General features: G+C 53.1%; 7 protein-coding genes across 7 annotated transcripts; 2 read left to right on the top strand and 5 right to left on the bottom strand.

Annotated features, from left to right (window-relative positions):
• Positions 1 to 2,407: 2,407 nt before the first annotated feature.
• J4E85_001331 (uncharacterized protein) lies at positions 2,408 to 3,379 on the bottom strand (the record flags this gene model as incomplete). The annotated part of the gene is made up of 1 exon (XM_051465617.1): positions 2,408 to 3,379. The coding sequence occupies one exon, from the start codon at positions 3,377 to 3,379 to the stop codon at positions 2,408 to 2,410; it is 972 nt and encodes a 323-aa protein (XP_051330174.1).
• A 725-nt stretch (positions 3,380 to 4,104) lies between these two features.
• On the top strand, positions 4,105 to 5,767 carry J4E85_001330 (uncharacterized protein; the record flags this gene model as incomplete). The annotated part of the gene is made up of 4 exons (XM_051465616.1): positions 4,105 to 4,322; positions 4,375 to 5,095; positions 5,157 to 5,397; positions 5,475 to 5,767. 4 exons carry the CDS (start codon positions 4,105 to 4,107, stop codon positions 5,765 to 5,767), a joined length of 1,473 nt encoding a protein of 490 aa, XP_051330173.1.
• A 150-nt stretch (positions 5,768 to 5,917) lies between these two features.
• J4E85_001329 (uncharacterized protein) lies at positions 5,918 to 7,242 on the bottom strand (the record flags this gene model as incomplete). The annotated part of the gene is made up of 3 exons (XM_051465615.1): positions 5,918 to 6,786; positions 6,834 to 7,152; positions 7,210 to 7,242. 3 exons carry the CDS (start codon positions 7,240 to 7,242, stop codon positions 5,918 to 5,920), a joined length of 1,221 nt encoding a protein of 406 aa, XP_051330172.1.
• A 620-nt stretch (positions 7,243 to 7,862) lies between these two features.
• On the bottom strand, positions 7,863 to 9,011 carry J4E85_001328 (uncharacterized protein; the record flags this gene model as incomplete). The annotated part of the gene is made up of 3 exons (XM_051465614.1): positions 7,863 to 8,323; positions 8,373 to 8,835; positions 8,883 to 9,011. The coding sequence occupies 3 exons, from the start codon at positions 9,009 to 9,011 to the stop codon at positions 7,863 to 7,865; spliced, it is 1,053 nt and encodes a 350-aa protein (XP_051330171.1).
• A 610-nt stretch (positions 9,012 to 9,621) lies between these two features.
• On the bottom strand, positions 9,622 to 11,208 carry J4E85_001327 (uncharacterized protein; the record flags this gene model as incomplete). Its single annotated transcript, XM_051465613.1, has 3 exons — positions 9,622 to 9,831; positions 9,886 to 11,004; positions 11,053 to 11,208. 3 exons carry the CDS (start codon positions 11,206 to 11,208, stop codon positions 9,622 to 9,624), a joined length of 1,485 nt encoding a protein of 494 aa, XP_051330170.1.
• Positions 11,209 to 13,576: 2,368 nt separating this feature from the next.
• J4E85_001326 (uncharacterized protein) lies at positions 13,577 to 13,948 on the bottom strand (the record flags this gene model as incomplete). The annotated part of the gene is made up of 2 exons (XM_051465612.1): positions 13,577 to 13,607; positions 13,716 to 13,948. 2 exons carry the CDS (start codon positions 13,946 to 13,948, stop codon positions 13,577 to 13,579), a joined length of 264 nt encoding a protein of 87 aa, XP_051330169.1.
• A 996-nt stretch (positions 13,949 to 14,944) lies between these two features.
• On the top strand, positions 14,945 to 15,939 carry J4E85_001325 (uncharacterized protein; the record flags this gene model as incomplete). The annotated part of the gene is made up of 2 exons (XM_051465611.1): positions 14,945 to 15,041; positions 15,098 to 15,939. The coding sequence occupies 2 exons, from the start codon at positions 14,945 to 14,947 to the stop codon at positions 15,937 to 15,939; spliced, it is 939 nt and encodes a 312-aa protein (XP_051330168.1).
• Between the last annotated feature and the right edge of the window lie 267 nt (positions 15,940 to 16,206).

Genomic DNA, 16,206 nt, shown 5'->3' with positions numbered 1-16,206 from the left:
GCTTGTCAAGCGTCATCTTCGTCGCGTCTGTCAGCTCAACCACCTCCAGCCTCTTCTATCTCCATCAGCCACCCACAACTGCAGTGTATGACCGTCGCCGCGGCGATATCGATCCCAGTACAACTAAAGCTTGATATCCAAGCTTCATGTGTAGTGCATCGTCGGATAGATGATGGCCGAAGCCAATGCGAGGTCCAACAAGCGACAGGCTCTTCATGATCAGTCGGAATCTAACACAGCGGTGCCCGATGTCGGGGCGGTAAGGAAACGTAGAGCATTTCTTCAGACAATGGGCCAGCAGCTTCGGGAATTCGGAAACGAAGGAACAAGCCCTCAGGATCACAGTCGCAGTACATTCGGCACCAGCCCCGGCAGCAACCTCAGGCCTCCGTCCAGCGCAGGAAACATTGCCGCGAACCAGGCGTCCGTGCGTCATGTCGATACCCCAGAGAGTGATGCTGCACCCGGAGAAGATGATCAGCTACCCGCAGGTGCTGCAAAGAGTGCTTCAAGATGGCTTTGGAAAACAGACGAAGTACGCCCGCTTGCACCAGAGAGCGTCACATCAGCTATCGCATTTGATGACCTTCTCGAATGGAGTCAGTCTTACTTCGACCATTGGCATCCTGCCTTTCCGTTTCTTCATGCGCCCTCTTTACTGGATTATTTTCGTCAAATCGTGTCGAGAGGCGTTCGCATCGCATCTCAATCTACAGCAAACGAACTCCAACACATCATACTTCGCTCCATCATGTCAATCTCCATCCACGACCGGCGACAGATGAATCTTACACACAAGCTAGTGCCTACGACACTCGTATTCCATTCCGTCAACGACGCCATCAGGAGCGTCCAGTTGGTGCTGACTGAAGAGAGCTCGATCCTCTCTTTGCAGGCTCTTGTTAGCGTACAATTGTTTTTAATTACGATGCACAGGTACAACGCGGCGTCGCGTCTGGAAGGTTTGGCCGTTCGAATGGCCTTCCAGTTGAGTCTGCATCGCTGTCCGTTACATTTATCAGTTCCAAGCAAAGAAGCTGAGCTAAGGAAGCGGCTTTTCTGGTCTGTGATATGCATCGATAGATATATATGCATCCGGCTTGGTACGCCGCTCGGCATAAGGTCAGACGAGGCAAATGTCTGCTACCCACACACAGAGCGACACCTACGGGAGCCTGAGGAAGCTGGTATGTTTGTAGCAGATTGGGTTTCAAGGGTTCTCGGCTAACTCGCCTCAAGATCGCACCCGTGATGACCGACTAGATTTATTGGACTTTCTAGCTCGCCACGCCGACATCCGTGGATCCATCATGCAAACGCGACACCAATCTATGCTGCATGGTAGCGCCGATGATGTCGATCAAGCCCTGGAAGTGGAGGCAGAGCATACTAAGTGGTGGAATATGGTCGATGAACACTTGTCTAATGACGAGCAGACACAAACCATATCCAAAGCACATCAAGTCACACTCATCGTCCTTCGCTTCGAGTCAGTGCTTGCTCTCCATCGTTCTGTGTTAGCAACGTCTAAGAAGAACGCTGCATACAACGCTGCGCTCCAGCGCTGCATATCAGCCTCGCGCTCCATAATAAACACATTACACAAAGCCCTCCGGGGTTTCGGGGCGTTCGATGGCTCACCCGGTCAACATGGATACGAAAGAACTCCTCTGCTTTGGCCATCATTTACCTGGGCAGTATGGATGAGTACGTTTATTATCCTGTCTGCTGCTGCGGACGGACAGGTTACGCGCGACATCGCATTCAGGCTCTCAGACCGAAGCATTCAGATTCTCAAGCACCTGGCGTTGAGGGGTACGAGTTGGCCAGACGCATGCATAGTCGCTATTCAAAACCTTGTCACACGACTCGATAAGCCATGTAGCCGCGACCTTACGAACACGTCTAGGGACAGCTCGCGGCCGGCAACTCATGCTACTCGCGACCCTTCCATTGGCATGGATAATTGGCAAACTCAGAGACAAGTAATAGCAAATCGTTCGGGAAATTACGCGGCCTCAAGACACAATCCAGCGACAGGCACAGTGACGCCAACAGGACAGCTCCAGAGACTTACCGATCAGCCTCATGCAGTACCATATTCCGCAAGCTTCACAACCCAAGCGGCAGAGTCAACCTTATCTAACGCCAACGCACAACCTGCCGATATGCAAAATGCCAACAGCCTAACCTTCGACTATCTTGCGGGAGCAGGGAACTTTCTTGGTATTGCACAGCAATATTCAGACAATCCCTTACCCAACGAGGAAATCATGCATCTCTTCAACGGCGAAGACATCAATTACTGGTTCGGGAACGACCCTGCGATGACAGAAAATCCACTTTATCATGAACAAAGCTTTCATTGAGCGTCAAGAGGAATACTAATAATACCAATTACATACAATCAACCCGATTTTGGCGGTGTGACCTTGCCTAGCGAGGCTGACTTGAATGCAGCATGAATCTCCTGCTCTGCGCCGTCTTGTAATGGCAAAAGTCCACTTCGCACTGTCGCGTGCTCCAAGATACCCCTCGCCACCAGACCATGTTTGAGTGCAACAGTTCCCTCCATGTGCGAGCCACGATGGTAAACGTTCCTGGTGACTGGGAGCAGTCTGTCATGAACAGCTCTCGCACGAGGGTAGTCTCTCGCCTTGCCGGCTTCAATCATCTCAAGCAGCGGTTCGGGCGCGATGTTGCCGTACCCAACAAGCATGCCGTCGACGTCGAAGCATGTGTGTAGCAAGTACTCATCATGACATGTGAGGATAGTAAGATCAGGGTTTTGCTTCTTGATAATGGGAATCTCGACGTCCCAACGGCGCATGTTGCGGACGCCGTTCTTCATAGCGATGACACCGGGCTGTGCGGCAATCTCGAGTAGCGTGTCCAGGTTGTAGGTAGCCTTGGTGTTGTCGGGATATTGGAACAGGATGAGAGGAAGTCCGGACTTCTCGTACACAGTCTTGTATCTGTCCTGGGGCGCTCCCGGCTGATATCCGAAGCGTAGCCAGCCATGGCTGGGGTACAGGAGACCCGCCTGCGCACCAGCAGCCTTGGCGCGTTGAGCTTCGAGCGCAGCCACCTCAGTGCCTTCTGTGGTGATACCAGCGATGATGGGGATCTTGTTGTCCACAGACTTAACAAAGGCCTTGATAACTTCTACTTGCTCTTCCTGGGTGAGGAAAGTGCCCTCGCCAGCGTGTCCCAGCACGACCAGACCCTTCACGCCTGGAATGCTGCCGAGCCAGGAGCCAAGGCGCTGGATGGCTGCGTAGTCGACCGAGCCATCCTTGTTGAATGGAGTAACCGGCGCAGGGACGAGACCCGCGAGGTCGATCTGGGGAGCTTGCTTGACCTCAGGCATGGAACCCATTGTGGTGAGAGAAGTAGTGGGGTTTGGATAGGGAGTAAGAGTTGATTGTAGGAGAGTGGACGAGTTTGATTTGCGTTGGATGATGCTGAATCCTGGATCGAAAGCTTGCGTTATATGTACTTCGCCCGTCCATTACATGGAAATGCCGAGCGGCAAACGTTGGACGATCTCACTGCAGCACACGACTTCGTGCTAGGTCTCGAGCGCATTTTTGGCAGGCGGACTTGAGAGAGTCCGCCAAAACGCCATGATGAATCACTCCGGTTTGCTCTTTGGAGCGTCGATGGAGTCATGCGAGTAACGGGGACTTGCAATGTTCCGACGTAGTGCCACTGGCGTGAGCCGCTGTGCCGCTCAGGCGTACCGGACATGTCTTTGTCCGCGCTAGCGTCTTCCAGCCGCAAGCCGCTCTCCACCCTGGACAAGCCGACGACTCTCATGGCCAATTACCTAGTCTTTGACTTGACTCGTAGCGGACGCCGCGGGATGCTCTGGACATTGTCATGTTCCCCATGTTTTTCTCCGCGCCGCAACGAAGAAGTTGGGGTCTGGGGAAAGTCCGGGGTCAAGCCTGCTCATGGACTTTCTGGGGAACGTTCGTCCAGCTGGGGTATATAGAAGGCGCTTCTCTTGGGAGGATTGACCTTTTGTGCTGTTCTTCAGGATACTTCAGAGTCCTGCACATGACCGAGTCATCAATCCTGCGCTTCTGAAGATTGCCAAACATGGCCAACGCAAACATCGACCGTTACGAAGATACCGAGAAGAATGTACCCCTGCAAATCGACGATGTCGCAACATCCGAAAAAGACCTCAAGGCGCAAGCTGCGCTCGATGGCGCCGACTACACTGGTGCGATTGCCAAGACAGACCCAGCAGAGATCGCCCTGGTACGCAAGCTGGACATGCGAGTGATGCCAGCGCTCTTTTGCATGTACTTTCTGTACGTCGCAAAAACCCTTCAATTTTCACATTGCTGACACTTGTGCTACCAGCAACAAGCTCGACCAGAATGCGATAGCAAACGCGCGCCTCAACGATCTCGAAGACGACCTTGGTCTAGTCGGAAACCAATACAACACCTGCATATCCATTCTTTACGTTGGCTATCTCTTTGCGCAGATACCCAGTAACATGCTCATGTCTTCCAAGAAAGTACGGCCTTCGCTCTACATGGCTCTGTGCTGCTCCGTCTGGGGCTGTGTAGCAGCTCTCACAGCTCTAGTCAAGAACTACACTGGACTGGTACTCGTACGTTTCTTCCTCGGATTCGTCGAAGCCCCATTCTACCCAGGCGCTCTATACATCCTGAGCATGTTCTACACGCGCAAGGAAATCGCTACAAGAGTATCTATCCTGTATGCCGGAAACATCTTCGCCGTCTCTTTCGCTGGACTCATTGCCGCGGCTACTTTCGCGACACTGGACGACAAGCATGGAATGCATGGATGGCAGTGGCTTTTCATCATCGAAGGCATCGTCACAGTCGGCGTGTCGATCGTCTGTGTATTCTTACTACCGGATGAGCCGCTGACAACGAAGTGGCTTACACCTGAACAACGTCAACTGGCGCACGATCGTATCCAGCGGGACACTGTTGGACTGGAGCCAAGCAAAGGCGTCAAAGCGGGTTTCATGCAAGCTCTACGCGACCCAAGACTTTATCTTCTGGTCTTTATGCAGAATATGCATTTGAGCGCTACGTCTTTCAATCAGGTATGTCGCAATCAGCCATTCTTCGGATAACTCTCGTGTTACAGCTACTAACAAAACACAGTTCTTCCCTACTGTAGTCAGGTCTCTGGGCTTCAGTACAACCATCACGTTGGTTTTGACTGCTCCGCCGTCGCTCGTCGCCGGCGTCGTCGGCATATGCATCGGCATCTCGTCTGGCAAGTTCAACGATAGAACATGGCACATCACTGTCATGATGGGAATCGCAGTCGTTGGGTTCGCTATTAGTGCTATCACGCTCAATACCGCCGCGCGCTACATCTCTTGCTTCCTGTTCGCTTCCGGTTCGTCTTGCCTCCATAATCCCCGTCCTTCTTGACACCCCTGTTGTGAGAAATCCTACTAACGTTGCATGTTCCAGGGGTTTATTCGGTCAACTCGGTGATTTTAGGCTGGGTATCAGGGACGCTAGGCCAGACCACGGAGAAAAAGGCTGTGTCACTGTCCATCGTCAATGTGGTTTCCATGGCTAGCTTCATCTACACGCCTTACCTGTATCCCGCGAGCGACGGACCCAAGTATGTAATTGCTATGAGTAGCAATGCGGCGTTTGCCGGGGCATGTATTGCATCAGCCTGGGCGCTGAGGGCGTGGCTCCAGGTGACGAACCGGCGGCTGAAGAGGGATGGCGTCAACGTTTTCTACGCGTATTGATTGGACTTTCGAGTTCGGTCGAACCGTTCATATAGCATCCATGATTACATTGAAAAAGTATTAAATGAAAGTTCAACGCAGCCGATAATCACGAAAAGGGTATCATCAACGCCAATCATTAGAGCACCGAACAAAACATCAACCACCCCTCTACACCTCCACAATATCCGCATCCCTCTCCAACTCCTCACTCGCATGCTCCCTCCAAAGATGATCCATCAGCGCCTCGATACCCCTACACACGGTATCCGACTTCCTGAACCTGGCGCAAAGCACACACGCAAAGCCCCCACCTTCTCTATGGCTCTTGACAATAAAGTGGTTCTTGATGCGAAACGCTCGCGGTGCCGTTTTGCAATGACCGTGTTCGTCTTTCTTGTTGTAGCCATCGACGACGAGCTCCCAGGCTTTTCCGGGTTGGATGGGGATGTGCGTGCGGCAGAAAGGACACTTGTGGTCGCCGGTGGGTCGGTAGGCGTCGGCGAGGTGGAGACGGGGGTTGTGTTGGAGGTCTTTGGCGTAGATACAAAAGAGCCTCGTGCTGTAGCGTGAAGATGGGGGCTGAGGCTGAGGCTGAGGCTGAGGCTGAGGTGGGGGAGGGGGTGGAGGTATAGGCGTGGGCTTTGGTTTGGGCTTCACGATTGGTATCGGTTTTATCAAGACCTCTTTTGATTCGCACGAGGAGCTGGAGCTGCTGTCCATGCGCTTCTTGTGCCGCAGTGGTCTTGATGGTGGTCGCGGATGGTCGGGTAGTGGAAATGCGCCAGGGACTCTTAAAGGTGCGTCGGGTTGTCGAGGTAATAGCGGTGAGGGAAGTGGTGGCAGCATGCGTTCGTACTGCATGTTCAACGAAGCGATGGAGGCTGCACGCGCTGTACGAGCCGTCTGAATCAGACGTACAAGGTGCGAATGCGAAGATGACGGCGCCATATACGTGCTTAGTAGCAGATCCTGTTGGATATTGATGACTGTCTGCTGAAGCTTTATGATCTGAGACTGCAGCTGGGTATGCGTTGTAACTGTTCGACATCAGTACCTGGTAGTGTGGACTTGAATGAGAACATACCATCGCCACGCGCAAACGGCTCGCCCAGCTTCCGATACCCACGTTCGTACTCGGCTCGAATCTGGGAAGAGGAGGTGCATATGAGCTCTTCTTCGCTGTCACTGTAGTCGCCTTTCCTCTTCTCTGAGCCAAACATGGAGTCGCGACGACGCCTATGCCACAGCCCCTGAATACGATACTCATCTTCCTCGTCGTCGCTATCTTTCTTTCCAGATCTACGCTTGAGCTTGCGGTATAGATCACTGGCAGAACCGAAAGATTCCGTTAAGGTCCGCACGAGGGAAACCACAACAACAAAGTCTTGGAGTAACCCTTTGGCCTAGGCAAGTTCGATCAGCATTTTGTCCATGCATGCGATGACTATCACGTAACGTACTGTCTCTACGGCTTTTTCTGCTTCTTCTTTCATGATGCTAGGCTATGGAATATACAATGAATGCGGAGTGTGAAAGGTGACGGTGGGATGCATATTCAAACCTTGCGCTACAAGAACTGACCAGCCGGACAGTCATTCTGACAATGTATCACCTCGCCGCAGTTTGCTCAGCTGAAGTTTGTGTTCGCATTTGATGCATCATGAGTACCTTTTTTGTTTTGCTGCTGGGGTGGTCTCATGACCGCGCCAGTTCACGTGCCGTTCAACACCAGATGACTTACCCGGGCTTTCTACAAAATACAAACCGAGGTCATCGACACAACCTGTTACATACTGAAATCTTCGATGCCCTCTGTTTACTAGACGTTGCACGATCGTGCCCAAGTTCTCAAAACTTCTTCATGTTTGGCTGCGTTAGGTGGTTATCATTACTCGTGAGATATGCGGATGCGGCACATGCTCATTGTCGCGTGCGCGTCACGTCTTAGACATTCGCGTCTCGTAAAGTGGCCATGGTATCACTCGCCCACATATACATTTGCTTGTGATCTTTTTGGTGTGGATTTGGGGAAGGATGCAAGGACTCGCTCGTTCGCAATCGTACTCGACCAGCTTGGCTAGCGATGCTCCACGTGGATCCTACCTAGGTCCGGTCATATGTTGGATGAGCCCACTTTGGATGAAGGAGGTTTCGGAACGCCAATCGCGCCCAGGATGCGGTCCAGCAGCCCTGGCTCGTGGCGTAGCATGTTCCACTCGTCTTGATGCTTGACCATCATCGTGCCTCCTAACGTTGTACCGTTCAGAGCGACGAAGCCGATCTCACTGCCGTCATCGCGGTGAAGCATCGTGCCCTCGGCACGTCTAGGCAGGATGACCATGCCTGCAGTCGTCATGGCAAGGTTATAGCTCATGGGTAGATCGCCGTCGTCGGTGGGGTGCAGAGCGAATTCGTTCGGGTTCGCGGAAATGAAGGCGTCGACTGCGGCTTTCGCGGCGTCGTACAGACGGTTGTAGACATCGAGCAACTGGGTACCTGAAGGCTCAGAGTCGAATGGGTAGGCAAAGTGCGTAAACGGCAGAGAAGGATGTTGCAGAAATGCGGGATATTGTTCTTGGATGCATGTTAGCTACGGGAAAGCGCAGAGTTGTCAGACGCCTACCAGTTGCCTTGGCTGCCGGGCTCGTCAAGATCAGATCTATGAGCAGGCCCCAGTCGCTAGCATTGTTGCTATCGCGCATTCCTTCCACAGGTAGGAACTGCAAGTGTCTGTGGGGCTGAGAGGCACCGCTGTGGTCGCCGGAGTTGAAGAAGGCGAGGAGACGCTTCTCGTCGCCGCCCGAGTCTGCCTGCCATGCCTTCAAGACGGCGTAGGTCGCCTCCAGATCGTCCTGTTCGAGCACGTGTGTTTGCTTCTTGTTGGGTTTTGTCGCCAGGATGAAGTGCTCGGATATTATGGGGTACTTGTTGAGGACGAGGAAGTGGCTTGGGTTGGCGGCGGGTATGTCGGCCAGGTGGAGGGCTGGTGGGGGGTTCTCGAACGGGTCGATCTTCTGTTTGGGCGTCGCATTCTGGAGCTTCGGGATGGGTTTCTTGGCGAGCGACGGGCAGTATCGTAATTGGAACTGCTGGCGTGTGAGCCTGGTGGTGTTGGCAGGGCCGGCATACTCACGGGAATGCCTGCAGATGAGCGGATGATGGCTAGCTCCGTGGGCGAGAACAGCAGATCCGACGATGCCTTTGCAGCCTCGAACTTGCGCTTCGTGATGCTCGGAAGAGCTTCAGATAGCCCGAGAATCATCTTCATTCGTTGTCGCGTATCGATGACAGGTGGGGTGCGTGGGCAGTTCGACCGTTGGAGCTTCCACCGCGAGCTAGCGCCAAAGCCTAGAATTGTTTTCACACCTCAGAACATCTCCTTCACTATCGTCATGACGTTTGTCACACAGGATCTGCTACGACGTGCCACATTCAATTCAAGGGATATTATATCGTCAAGAACCCGCTCAAAAGACCTCCCGAAACGACGTCATGCCACCGCCATGCTTTGCAGCTTCCCCATCTAGGCCATGGAGGCTTCTTACGCCCCCAAGATGCTACTAAGACAAACATATCCACCAACATTACCATCAACATAACAATAGAACAAAGAGTACAGACAGGGAGTACGACTCCGGAAGTAGCAGAATGAAAGATGCTGCCATGCGGCGATCTTCCGCGCATTTGCAGAAGACAGGCGCCACTACAACACCCCTCAGTGCCTTAACAGCAACAGTAGCGCTGTGCAGTCGGGGAATGCTCCAGTGGTCGCAGTTTGTACCTTCAAAATGAACAGTACTTGATACCAATCAAGTGTACTGGAGGATGAAGGTGTGTCGATGCCGTCGCTTGATGCCCATGTCGATCTCCGATCACTTGCGAGCTTGGTTGCGCTCCAACCATTTCCTCTTGCACGTCGCGTTGCCGAAATGATACGATCCGCCGTTGTCGGCGATGAACTCTGCGACCTTCTTCCAAGCGACTTTGAGGATCTTTTGCTCAAAGCTTAGCGAGTACGGATTCTGGAGGTTGCTCTCGATACGATCAAACTCTTGCTGAACGGTCTCATTCAGGAGCTGTAGCTGTCGATGTGTCAGTCTACCATGATCGAAGGAAATTCCAAGCGGTCAGCTTACATCAATCATTGTCCAGACGGGCTTTCGGACGCGATCCTTCCTCGCCTTGGTCAAGGATCGGTAGCGGCCCCTCAGAGTGGACTCTGCAGGCTTCTCACCGACCATCTTCGACTTGATCTCCTTATACGTCTCTCCTCTCTTCTTTCCATCGATCAGTAGCTGATCGTTGTGCTCTCGCTGTGCTTGGGCACCAGCACTGCGTGGAACGTGGAACCTGTCCTGGATACGGCTGTGGAGACCGGCATCCGGGCATGAAGTACTCCAGGGCGTCACAGGATACTGCGATGTGTTTGCTTCGTCTGTCGACGATATGCTAGTATTACTGGTTGGGTGACTGGATCGCACAACGTCGCGGGTCCTGAACGCTAGATTGGAGTTGTTATACGCGAAGTTCTCACCGTACCACGGAGAATGGCCAGCGCTACTAGTCTGAGATCGCGAATAATCTGATCCAGAGTTGTAGTCCTCCCCGAAAGAGGCAATCGGTCTTTGGTCCCTTCGACTAGGATAGCCGCATGGTGCTGTGACCTTGGCCGTGTCCTCGTCCATTCTCGGGAGTCCTGAGTATCCAGTGTCGCCATCTCCGTCGTGTACAAGGAAAGACCTGCAGGGAGGTGAAAGGATGGCGGCGTTGGTGGTAGTCGCTGAAGGTACGCTCCAATTTCCGCATGGCGAAGATTGGTCTAGCACAGACCCTGGACTGTACGTGTTCTCGAAGTCATCGCTGCGGTAACTCTTTGGCGACAGTGATATGCTCTTGTCCAGGACAGAGCTGTTGGCGGTCATCCCACGAGGCAGCCCATGGAGTTCCGAGGACGGCCAGGGTATTGGGTCGCTAAAGCTCTTCGCGATACTGTTCTGTGTGATGGGCGTAGGGTTGTATGTCAGGACCTGATTCCGGTGGAATTGCCGGTCCGAAATTGGTACGACGTAAGGCTGCGTCTGTTGGATAGCATGGTGCCAGTCGAACGGGGGTGTAGGGACTCCGCTCCAGTGCTGGCCAGATGAGTACGCGAGGTTGTTGGAGCTCGGCGTGGAAGGTGCTGCGCCTGTCGACTTGGTGTCCTCCTGCTCGACCCTCTGCAGTGCATACGGCTGGGTCTGCACATAGTGACTTGCCTTCACAGTTGTCAGCTTCGGTGCCGCAACAGCATAGGCGTCACTTACCATCATTGAATCCGGCATTCCAGTATAGTCAGGGAAGTCGCGAAATTGATCCGCTGAGGTAGGTTCCGGGACGTAGACTAGGCGGGGCTGAAGCTGAGCAAGAGATTGAGGAAGAAGATACTTGCAATCCTGAGGGACTTCTTGAGCGAGAGCCATGACTGCTCTCGCGGCATCCGCCTCTTATGGGTACCCCAAGAGACGCTAACCTTACAATAGTATTGCAAGTCGGCGTGAATGCGCGATTACGCGAGGCAAAAACGGGCGGGATACCACCGCTGTGAAGTGGGCGTGACTGAAGATTGCGGGGTGCTGTCGAGATGTCGAGGCACACGGACACGTTCAGTATTCACAGGAATGACACTCTATCATTCGCTCGACGGACCTGACCGCTTCACGAGATAGGGCGGTGGGGTTGCGGAGTTCGAGCGAGTACAAAGCTCTGCCAAGGTAGGTAGACAACAACGCTAAGTCTTGCAATTTCCAGACTTGGTATTGTGAATGGTCGGCCACAAAAGTGGAGGAGACGAGGCTGGCCCTGCTATCTATATGATGCAACAGTGAGCCCACGCAAGGTACCTAATCGATACACATCATCAGTACGCTAGGCCAGAGCGGTTACGTGAAGAGAGGTAGCCTCACCAGAATGTGCCACGAGATCAGAGGGACCAGGAGGAGCCCAAAGATGGAGGCAATGATCGTATGGACACGCAAACACACTAAGGTCTCTATCGGCGCCCTCTGGCTGGTGGAACGAGTATTGTGGACAGCGGGGATGGAAAACGCACACGGTGAACTGACGATCCGGATCGTACACCAACAAGACAAAGTGTAAGGATGAAGCCGAAGCCAAATGATGAAACGGGCCCAATCACATATGTTGGGTATGTAGAGGTGAGGGACGATCCGCACAATTATAGTCCAAGACAGCCTCAGAACCTTGACTGAAGCGATGAGACTCACGTTTGAAATATGCCACACCCATGTCTTGCTATACTATGGTACGCGGAGTTAGAGGCCTAAGCTTTCGGGTAGACCCGCCATTTCTTTCAATCAGCAAAGTCTTCCGGAATCCGCGCGGAAGGGTAACGGGTTGTCCGTATAGGCTAGACCGCACTCCATTCGTGCAGACTCATTGGGATGCGAAAAGATTGTCAGAAGCAAGCATAACTCTCATCAAGCAACGGCACTGCCATCCCGCTACTCCGTGATATTCAACGTGGCTAGCTCAAAGAAGGCAAATACCATTTGCCTGACGGCTGTGTCGGTCTACACTCCCCTCGCATGGCGGTTGGCAGACCTATAACGACGAGCTGTCAAGCGTCGAGCTGAAGAAAGATTGCTCGTTTAGTGCTAGCTGAGCTGGCGAAAAAAGTTCTACATCGTCTTGTTTGGCCGGCGTGCAGAAGCGAACGGTTATCTGCATGGCTTGGCTTGGCAACAAGCCATTGTGTCTGGCGCACCAGTAGCAGACCAGCTGAGATGTCATGGCGTGCAGAGACGCAGGTACGTATGCAATCTGATGCGACGATGTTCGCTGGGTTGGCAGGAGCCTCGCGTGTACTACATGTGTCGTCGATCATGACGCTCACGTCACACATGCGCTTCGCAATCAGCCCTGGAGTACTCCGGACATCGCAACAATATGTCCCCACGACAGGGAAAAGGCCAAATCTGCTGAATTTCCCGGTGTCGGCTTGTCGCTGGTGAAGGCGGGGAAGCCTGTAAGTCTTTCCTATCAATACCGACTCAATACCGGCTAGACACTGCACATGCTTCGATATACTCGCTAATGTGGCTAGTAATAACCCACGCATACAACGATCCACCTCCGAGCTCGCCTGTAATCCCCACGCCACCGGAAGGCCGCAGTCCAGCGACCGCCTGGTACCGGTGCCCGACCGCAACAGCGTGGATCTGGTCAGGCATGCGCATCGCGTGTGCGGTAAATCCTCTCCGGTGGCGCATGATGCTGCCTTGACAGGTCGCGGAGACTTAATCTTGCATATGATTGCATATGTCTGGGGAAGCTTGTACCCGTCTCCGGTGGCTACACTACCACGCTTCGCCTTGGGTGGTACGAAACGGCGACCGTGCAGCGTGCATGCTGCGTGCGAGGACAGGATAGTTGAAGGTACGATATGTAGGGTTGTGCGGGACGATTGGGACGTTCGAGCAGAGACACAAGTCTGAGAAATTGAGCAAGAGGTGAAAAGTCTGACATGTTGGAAGACATTTGCACTGACGCGAAGGATTGTCTAGACGCACGTACTGCACAATCTGTCTTTCACCTCCGCGCCATTTTCACACAATCCCCCACGCACTGGGATACCTATCAGCCTTCCGAAATCTTCTCGGTCAGATCTTCGCTTTTGCATCAGCCGGCGGCAACAGCTGAACATCCTTCCACGGCAATCCCAAGTACTCCCACATGTAATGGAACCTATATGGCATACCCGTTAGCGCCCCACAGCTCTCGAGTGTTTGTTCGCCATGTTTCAACCGTTCGCAGCTTATTTCGTATCCGTTACAGCATCTCCCCCGTAGCGGGCGCCTTACTGAACATGAATGTACTAGTAAAGGTCCAACCTCGTGGGCCCATAACGGAACACACGAGCATGCTAAGCAAAAGGCAGGGCCGGGGATACTGATGAGAGAGCACGTACCTATCACTACCAAAGAACGGTTCTTCTTCCCCTTTCGAGTTGCGCACAAGGAACCATGGGCAGCCAAAGGCACCTCGGTCGAGGGCTTCCTTGGTATTATCGTTCAGCTGCTGCTTGTATGGCGGGCTGTTTGCTTTCGCCATGACTTCCCGGGCTTCATCTTCCTTTAGACGCTGCTTTAGAACTTCCACAAGTACCTCCGGTTTACTGACATCCTTGCCGTTTTCCCACATTGCATGGTAGATGTCACGGAAGATAGCGACGAAATTCTCTCCATGTGCTTCCTTCACGTAGCATAACGCCCGCTGTGGTAGCAATGAGAGGATCGGAAAGAAAGATGGTGTCTGCAGATTGGGAACGCCAAAGTGGTGTTTCGCTCGCGCGCCATCATACTGGCTGTAGTTCGCCTTTGCTGGCAGGGTCCACGGCGGCTTGTTGCCTGCGCTGCAGTGTCAGGACTGATTTGGCATAGCGAGTACCGAGATTCCAGGCACTCCACATGGGAGGGGATGAGGGAGTGTTACCGCTGCCGACATTGATACCCCCTAGAAAGACGGGCACTATACTGTATGAAGTCAGTGATCATACTTGCTCTTGACGAGAGCGCGATCTCGTTGGTAGGGTTTCAGAGAAGGGAATTCGTCTCGAGCTTTAGATAATGAAACAACGGGTACTAACTCGATCTCTACATTGTGCGCTTCGAGAGTCGGCTTGTTCCTCTCCAGGTGCAGTAAAGCGTAATATGAGTATGGAGACACTAGTCCATAATTAGCATGTGATGTCGATCAAGAGGACAGTGAGTACGCACCGCAATCTAGATAGCACGTAATTTTGCCTGCCATATTCGCAATACGTCCAAACGTACGAGATGAGAAATCAAGGCCGTACTTGTAAAGACGCTGACCATGTCTTATGCGCGTCGTCGTTGGATCGGCGCACTGCCCAGGTGTCTTGGCTGCCGAGGTCTAGCATGGCCGGACTTTATCACTAATCGCAACCACACCTCCGCCTTTCAGACCGCGAATGATGCGGATACCCCGGATTCTCGCCGCGCAGCTTATGCGTACCGCAGATGCAGCGCCATACGCATTGACCGAGGTTATAGAATGAATGCTCATTGCAATGTCATGTCTGCATGCGTTTCGTAGGCGCCTTTTGCTGTTAGCAACAAGCAACAATTCCCCCAGCGCGACGTAACCTTCAACCCTACGCAATACGCTCTCTCCACCATGCCAACGTCCAACAAACAAGTCGCACTCGTCGTCGGCGCTTCGCGAGGCATCGGTCGACAAATCGCCATCGACCTAGCAAAAGACGGCTACGCAGGTGCACATAGCAACCACCTCCTCCATCCAAGAGTCAAAGCACTAACAACAACGCAGTCGTCGTAGCCGCAAAATCCACCTCCGACGCCTCGAAATGCTCTCCTTTCCCACCCGACCCAAACTCGGCGGCGTCCACCATCTCCACCGTGACCCGCGAGATCCACGAGTCAGGCGGCGAAGCCACGGCCATAAGCGTTGATACACGAGACTATACCAGTATAGAGCGCATGGTAGCCGAGACAATAGCCAAGTACGGCCGTCTGGATGTACTTGTGTATAATAGCGGCGCGATATGGTGGGCAAGCGTAGCCAAGACCCCGATGAAGCGGTTCCAGCTCATGCAGCGCGTGAACGTCGAGGGACTATATGGCGTCGTACAAGCCTGTCTTCCGCACTTTGAAAAAAGTGATGGGGCGTGGAGGGGCAGGATTATCATTGTTAGTCCGCCGATCTACTCGCGCTTCTTCCGCGGGAAGACGGCGTATGCGATGGGCAAGGTGGGTATGTCTGTTCTTACAAAGGGGCTAGCGATGGATTTCCAGCGCGAGGGGAAGAGCGAGATGGCGGTTACAAGCATTTGGCCTGCGACGGCGGTGCAGAGTGCTGCGACGCAGAATATGGCCCAGGAAGATGCCAAGGATCTTAGGACTGCGAATGTCTTCTCTGATGCGGTGTTGCAGATGATCAAGGCACCTGTGGAAGAGGTGAATGGGGAGTTGCTACTTGATGAGGATTTCTTGCGGATGAAGGGGGTTCGTGATTTTGAGAAGTATAATTTGGTGGAGGGGAGTAGGCCGAGAAGGATTATGCCTGCGGAAGTTCCCGATCTAAGAGTCAAGGAGCAGGATGATGAGGGGAGGAGGGTTGATAGTACGAAGCTTAGGGCTTCGAAATTATAAGATACTTCATCTTTACCCCTAGCACATCTCCACCTTCGAATCCAACTTCCGTCCTGATATTCATGTGCAGTCAGCCATCAGAAGGTGGTTGCCACGTTCTCATGGGAGTAGTATTGAGGTCCATGTTCTCCAGAGCATCTTGCATGCCTGCCCAATATGTCCATGGCTTGATAGGGGCGTTAGATGGATGTCGCACAGTGAGATAATGTTTTCTGGGCATATCGGCTTGATACCACTTACTACCCCAGTTTGTCAATCTATTCGGCC

This window comes from Alternaria conjuncta, assembly GCF_024043145.1.
Source record: "Alternaria conjuncta strain BMP 0040 chromosome Unknown scaffold_2, whole genome shotgun sequence".
In the NCBI taxonomy this organism is placed as follows: Eukaryota; Fungi; Ascomycota; class Dothideomycetes; order Pleosporales; family Pleosporaceae; genus Alternaria; species Alternaria conjuncta.
The sequence above is the reverse complement of the archived record's forward strand: the minus strand, read 5'-3'. Positions and strand labels throughout refer to the sequence as shown.